The 7,500-nt window shown below is 43.3% G+C and overlaps 1 protein-coding gene across 1 annotated transcript in view; it reads right to left on the bottom strand.

Annotated features, from left to right (window-relative positions):
- cad (carbamoyl-phosphate synthetase 2, aspartate transcarbamylase, and dihydroorotase) overlaps positions 1-7,500 on the bottom strand; it is an 83,141-nt gene that overhangs the window by 70,246 nt on the left and 5,395 nt on the right. The window contains exons 2-6 of the mRNA XM_074614685.1: positions 6,802-6,941; positions 5,615-5,744; positions 4,346-4,488; positions 3,403-3,544; positions 2,638-2,809 (exon numbers count right to left, since the gene is read on the bottom strand). Of these exons, the coding sequence (XP_074470786.1) occupies positions 2,638-2,809; positions 3,403-3,544; positions 4,346-4,488; positions 5,615-5,744; positions 6,802-6,941 (727 nt within the window). The remainder of the gene's footprint in view (positions 1-2,637; positions 2,810-3,402; positions 3,545-4,345; positions 4,489-5,614; positions 5,745-6,801; positions 6,942-7,500) is intronic.

Below are 7,500 nucleotides of genomic sequence, written 5' to 3'. Positions count from 1 at the left end.
AGGTTGAGGAGGAGAGACAGTGACGCGCTGTGGGGCGGGGTCAGCTACTGAAGGTTCTCTCTGGTTCGACCAGGAAACCCTTACATGGCTTGCATTTCTCTAATGACGTCAGAAGAGAAGGAAAAAAAGCGATTTTTTTTTCTGCACCCATTTCCGGACAAACGGAGGAGGAGAAAAAGAGAGAGGATGGTCTTTTATGATACTATGGTGGCCTGTAGACACACTGGGGACAGATATTGATGTTTAAAAGACATGGAAAAGTGCATTTTGCATAATAGGTGACCTTTAAAACATTATTTAAAACATTATTTAAAGCATGATGGGAGTTCTGAAAAGTTACATTAAGTATTAAAAGTAAGAGATGCATTTTCCTAATTTTTAACTACGAGAAAACGCAACGTCTCTCTGATCCCTTTTTGGAAAAAATAATTTAGTGTTTAGTGAATTCAACCAAGAAACAACTGAAAAAAGCATTTTCCTGGAAATCAAAGTACTTCAAATCATTTTAATATCAAGGATAATAGTTCAACAGGTTGATGACGTGCAGAACAAAGTGAAAAGCACAATCCAGCGTGTTTACCAGACACACATTTAGATGAAGCTGTGGACTTCCAGGTCCAGGTGAAGAGAAAACATGTAATGAGGACTAAAGCCCGGGACACACCGGGAACGTCAGCAGCGTGGCGGCTGCGTTACCTGTTGGTTTTTATTTCAGCATCCTTGTTAACAGGTTAGAGCCACCACACTGCCGCGTGAGACGCGTCTCAGCTGCGTCTCTTCTAGAGATTCGAGGTCTCGCCTATTTTTGACGCGAGCCGCGGTTCACAGCAACAACAGACAGTGGAGGTGATCTATTGACTGTATATTAACATCATATCAGCAACATTACAACAGTTTACATCTCTATCTGTAGAAAATGTTAGACATGAAAAGAAGTAAAGACTTGTTTTTAAATCAAAACTTCCTGCTTTCATTTCAAAATAAAAGCCCTCAAGCGTTTTTTCTGTGGACAGAATTCCTTCATTTGTTAACACCAGGCTTTTATTCTGAAATATGTGCCGGACAGTGTTGTAGAACATGCAGTGACTTGGAGACCTCCATGAATGAATATAGTACGGAGGTTTAATTGTGGATTATTACTATTATTTACTAATTGCCACACGTTTCTTAACCTTTCTCTGTCTAAAATAAATATAAATGATATTTATGATGAAATGAAACAGACATTAAAAGACAAACTCTATGTAGAAAGAAAGAGCTGACAGCAGCAGAAACACAGCTGGTGTGAACACCCGACGCGCGAATCAAGCCACGCAGCCGCCACGCAGCCGCCACGCAGCTGCAACCCAGCCGCCACGCGTTCCTGATGTTCCCTGTGTGTCCCGCGCGTAATACTGATATTCCTCTAGCTTCTGACAAGGAAGCTCCGTGAACCATCTGGAACTGGAATTCCACTGCAATCGCACAATCTCCTCGTCTGTCGAGATGCCGACAACATTCCAGCCGAGCGACAGGAACATTCGCTGCCCGCCGTGACCTTCACAGAGAGCCCGATAAAGTCTCACAGATGTGGCTGTTGTCCAGCGAGGAGAGGACCGGCTGGTCTTGTGTGTTTAGCCTTTCTCATAACAAGGCTGCTCAGTGCTCATACGGGGGAGGCCAGACTGCTGAGAGCAGCACAATCTGCAGTTCACATCACAACTCTCCACAGACACAGTTTGTGTTTCTAGAGAGCGTAACGGTTTAGAAAGCCAGCTGTTTCTAGAGGTTTTAAAGAGGTTCCCTGGTTCAGGTCACCGAGGACACATTTCTGTCTCTGTCCTGTATAAGCTGAGCTCCAGACGGGAGAGCACATCAGCAGTACGCTCACAATGAAATCTAATCTGAGGTGTGGACTTCAGTCAATATCAAATAAATATAAATACATATTTTAAAAAGACTTGGACTTTAACATCCATGACGGAGATGATAGAAGACGTTGTGGTGTTTACAGTCGAAACTTAAAGTCACATCTAAACTACTCTGTTTGATGAAACTCGTTACAAACTGAGATCAACATCCAGACTTCAGTTAATCCAGAACGCTGCCAGGCTTCTAACTGGTACTGAGAGGAGTGACCACGTCACACCGTCTCACCGTCTCACAGTCACACCGTCACACCGGTCCTCGCTGCCCTCCACTGGTTACCTGTGACTGTAACAGTTGATTTGAACGTTGTGCTGCTTGTTTTTAAAGCCTTGATGGTCTGGCTCCTGCCTATATCCATGATCTGCTGACTCCCTGTGAGCCGGATCGATGTCCTACTAACAGGTCCAGAATCCAAACCGGTCAACAGTGGTGAGCGACCGGGCTTCTGCCGTCCGGACCCCTCCGCTGTGGAACTCCCTACCTGAGGATCTCAGTATCTTCCTTTAAATCTCTTCTTCAGACTCACTTTGATATTCTGGCTGTTTCTTAACTGTTGAACTATTTATAGGGTTTTACTTTGTTTAGGTTTGAAGTTCTGGGTGTTCATTATTTCTATCATGCTTTTATTGGAAAGCACTTTGAAACCTTGTTTTGAAAGGTGCTATAGAAATACAGTTATTATTATTACTACACGGGGGGGCAGAGGACTGAGGAGTTGGAGGTACTAACTTCATCTTGTAGGTCTTCGCTCCGATGACTAGAGACAGCAGCTGGTGTCCGAGGCAGATACCGAACAGCGGTTTGGGCCGTTGGACGTTGACCACCTTCCTCAGGTTGTTGATGGTGGTCTGACAGAACTGAGGATCCCCCGGGCCGTTACTGAGGAACAAACCATCGAAATCTGAAAAGACACCAGAAATAAAGCCTGTGTTACTGCTGGAGGCTGGATATATCATATATATCATATCTAACATCTATATCATATCTAACATCTATATCATCTATATCACACGGTCAACCTCTGTGAACAGTAACAGCCTTTTATTGAGTCGGACTGGAAACAACGCCACTTTATTTATCACCATCTCTCCCGGTATCATCGCCCTCTCCTGGATTCTCCCCATTTCCCACACTAACTGTGGGACTAATAAAGGAATATCTCATCTCATCTCATCCTTCAGCTGGACCAAACAGATCATCTGGAAGAGAACCTTCAGCAGTCAGTGAGATTATCATATAAGAAACTCTTCCAGGGTCGACTGCCGTGATGAAACCACTCATCACTTCATCATGTTATCCTGTTAGATATTTGTGTGAAATTGTCATAATTAACTTATTAATTCTTGAGTTATGGCCAAAAACCTGTTTTGTGAGGTCACGGTGACCTTTGACCTTTGACCACCAAACTCTAATCAGGTCATCCTTGAGTCCAGGTGGGATAGCGGAGTTGAAGTCATGATGAGTCCTGATTAGCAGCAGCAGTGTGTGACAGACCTGTAGGGTCCAGCGGGTGGTCCCAGGGTACCACGGTAACACGGGCCCCCCTCTGAGCCAGGCAGCGGATCTGGTTGGATTTGATGCCGCAGTCCACCACGGTGATTCTCAGACCACCGCTGGGGTTGAACACTCGGAGCTCCTGGAGAAATAAGCAGAGAAGGAATCACATTAACAGGTCTGGGGTCAGATCAAGGACAGCTAGCTGGAGCTATCAGCTGGAGCTATCAGCTGGAGCTATCAGCTGGAGCTACTAGCTGCTATCAGCTGCTACTAGCTGCTGTCAGCTGCTATCAGCTGTTACTAGCTGCTATCAGCTGCTATCAGCTGTTACTAGCTGCTACTAGCTGCTATCAGCTGCTATCAGCTGTTACTAGCTGCTACTAGCTGCTATCAGCTGCACGTTATTATGAACGGCCGAATGGTGCGTCGCTTTACATGCTGCGGCCGCAAGGAATTGTGGGATGTTATTCGCTCCTTTCCTTTGGTAAAGGATGCTCCAGTGTGTCCTAAAGGAGATAATAAAGGAAGCATTGAAGCTCCTTTCCTTTGATAAAGGATGCTCCAGTGTGTCCTAAAGGAGATAATAAAGGAAGCATTGAAGCTCCTTTCCTCAGCATTTAGAGGATCCTAACAGCTCTCATCATGGCTGCTACTGAGATACTGAGACGGTCATTTCACTCCGTAAGAACCTTCCTAAGCAAAAGGGACTATTGGAACGCGCCCCAGGACTGTTTCATGTTGCTTTAGTTGGTGTTGTGATGTAATGTGTCTGATCAGAACATGGTGGCCGATGGTGATTATGATCAGGACAATCTCATCCATCCTTTTCATTTCTTCTACTTCCTTCATGTTTCAGATAATGTGATGATAATATGAAGACAGGATTTAGGATTGAGTTGAAAGCTTTGGTTTCAGGTTTTGAAGCATCTGGGTGGGTTACCTTCATGGAGACCTCCTGGACCAGGTTCCTCTGGTCTGGGTTATCAAAGCGAACACTGTCCTCAGGAGTCCCGTCCACAACCAGCTTCCCCAACATGGTGCCCTTCTCTCGGATCTTTTTGGTCAGACGGCGGGTATCGATGCCTGGACAACATGGAAACAACAGATCGTTAAAGTAGTAGTAGTTGAGCTCTGGTGTTTTTCTATTGAAGAGCTTATCTTGAGCTCAGCTTAAGTTAAGTATATACTCAATATACTGATACAGACTATATGTATATATAAACATATATATATATATATATATACATATATATATATATATATATATATATATATATATATATAAACATATATATATATATATATATACATATACATATATATATATATATATATATATACATATACATATATATATATATATACATATACATATATATATATATATATATATATATACATATATATATATATATATATATATATATATATACATATATATATATATATATATATATATATATACACATATATATATATATATATATATATACATATATATATATATATATATATATATATACACATATATATATATATATATATATATATATATATATATATATATATATATATATATATATACACACACACACACAATGGGTAGAAACTGAGCAAATCTGATTAAAATGTTTTTGGTTTTTTTTATAAAACGGTCGCTGTATCCTGACAGTAGTGCATGAGACAGGTAATCTGATATAAATCATGTCCCTCGGTGTCCTCAGGTGCTCCTAACGGCATCTGCAAGATTTAACAGGCTGGAGGAAAACAGCCAATCAAAGCTGATCTGGAGTCTGCCGTAACCCAGGAACACCTTGTAAGTCTACTAGACTTCCTCACCTTGTAACCCAGGAACACCTTGTAAGTCTATTAGACATCCTCACCTTGTAACCCAGGAACACCTTGTAACCCAGGAACACCTTATAAGTCTACTAGACTTCCTCACCTTGTAACCCAGGAACACCTTATAAGTCTACTAGACTTCCTGACCTTGTAACCCAGGAACACCTTGTAAGTCTACTAGACTTCCTCACCTTGTAACCCAGGAACACCTTATAAGTCTACTAGACTTCCTGACCTTGTAACCCAGGAACACCTTGTAAGTCTACTAGACTTCCTCACCTTGTAACCCAGGAACACCTTGTAAGTCTATTAGACTTCCTCACCTTGTAACCCAGGAACACCTTGTAAGTCTATTAGACTTCCTCACCTTGTAACCCAGGAACACCTTGCTCCTTCAGCCACTGGTCCAGAGACCTGACTGAACTCCAGTGACTGGGACTCTCCGACAGCTCTCCGATGATCAGAGCTGCAGCGTGGATCTTTTGCGACTCAAACCACTGAGAGAGACAACAGGAGAACAAGAAAACACGTCACTGTGTGGTGTTGGTGTGAGGAAAAGAAACACTATGAACACAGATAAAAAGACAGTTCCACATTCTTTAGGTTTCCAAAACCCGAGTGACTTTATCTGCCTTTATAGTGAGGAATCTCTGTCTGTGGGTACGTGGGTTTGTCTTTCGCACGTCTCAAGAACCGCTGATCAGATCGACTTCACACTTGGCAGGTGTATTGCTGGGGACCCCGTGGAGTGTTTTGGCCAATTTGGGGAAATTTGGACACAAGTTCAATATGAATAAAGAAGCGGCCAGCGCTCTGGTTCTGGCCAGAAAGGATCCGTCTGGTTGAGAGTTTGTGTTTATGTATTTACGTTCTGCAGGCATCCTGTATCTCTACACTAGTAGGAAGGTTCATTAGCAGTTCCGTGTGACATGTTTACATGCTAATTTGAATGCAGTGTGTAATTGGTTTAGATTAAGGTTCGAGTGATACAATGAAGTCATGAATCAAGTTCAGGGTTATTTTTTATTATCTTCATTCTCATGTTATGATTTTGTGTTGGTTTTGGCGGTCCCTACAGACTAAAGCAGTAGTTTCTCCGAGCCCCAGAGTCGCTTTAGAAAACCTCTCATTTTACTGCAGCAGGGTCTGACAGCCTGCCCCGCTCAGTCCTGGAGTTTCTAGTGAACCTGAATGATTTCGTTGGTTTACAACGTTAATACAACAGTCTTAACGTCCCGCGAAGGGAATCAGATTCCTTCAGAGTTGTTTTCCCCGAGTCGCTCCGATTACAACGAGAACCTGACGTCATATTTAAACAAGATGGATCCGTCTTAACCAGAACCCAGCGCTCTGTGCAGCAGCAGGGGCGGGGCTTCAGGTGTACTGCTGAGGACCAAAGGAAGCGCTGTGTCCAGTGTCAAGTTGTTTGTATGAGAATAGTTCTTGAGAAAGCTGCAAGTAGCAACGCCACAAGCCAAGTGTTTGGCCCGTTCTGAACGGGCATGCTCTGAACGGGCACTGCACTAGCCATAAAAGAAGCTTGAAGCTGCTCACCTTGCTCAGTCCAAACTCTCCCTCTTGGTCCGGCGGGACACCGTAGTTGCCCACCAGAGGGTAGGTGAGGGTCAGCAGCTGGCAGTGGTAGGATGGGTCAGTTAGAGCCTCGGGGTAGCCCACCATGCCCGTCTGAAACACTGAACACACAAAACATTCAGTCACATTTAACGGATACTTAGTCGCTGACGTTTCAGAGGTTGCAGCGGGCTCAGTTTTAGAGCTAGAGTGAAAGTACTGGTATCATATGAAACTAGACCTGATGAATCCATCGGTACCAACCATGTCACACTAGCTTGACCTCCAGATCAGTGAATGTAAATGGGTTCTCTGGGTACCCACGAGTCTCCCCTTTACAGACATGCCCACTAGAAATGTGTTATTATCTCCTGTTCTGAAATGGTGTCTCTGAATATTTCTGGTCCCTAAACAGTCTTGAATTCCATAAATTGTGTCTCACTGTGAAGCTGAGACTCTGGTGGACCCAATGAGCCCAACTGGATTCATGTGTGATGCTGTTAGTCCCTATAGGAGACATTCCATTCACCCCTATGTATAAAATGAGCTTCAGGTCTTCACAGCAGTATTACTATCTCTACTCCTCAGACCTCTACAGTCCATCACTCTGTACATTCAGGTGAATAGCTTCAGGTCTAGAGGGGTAGTTAGAGTAGAGGGTAGTTAGAGTGGTAGTTAGAG

The sequence above is a fragment of the Sebastes fasciatus genome, chromosome 18, assembly GCF_043250625.1.
Source record: "Sebastes fasciatus isolate fSebFas1 chromosome 18, fSebFas1.pri, whole genome shotgun sequence".
NCBI classification, from domain to species: domain Eukaryota; kingdom Metazoa; phylum Chordata; class Actinopteri; order Perciformes; family Sebastidae; genus Sebastes; species Sebastes fasciatus.
This window is presented reverse-complemented; position numbering and strand designations above follow the sequence as displayed.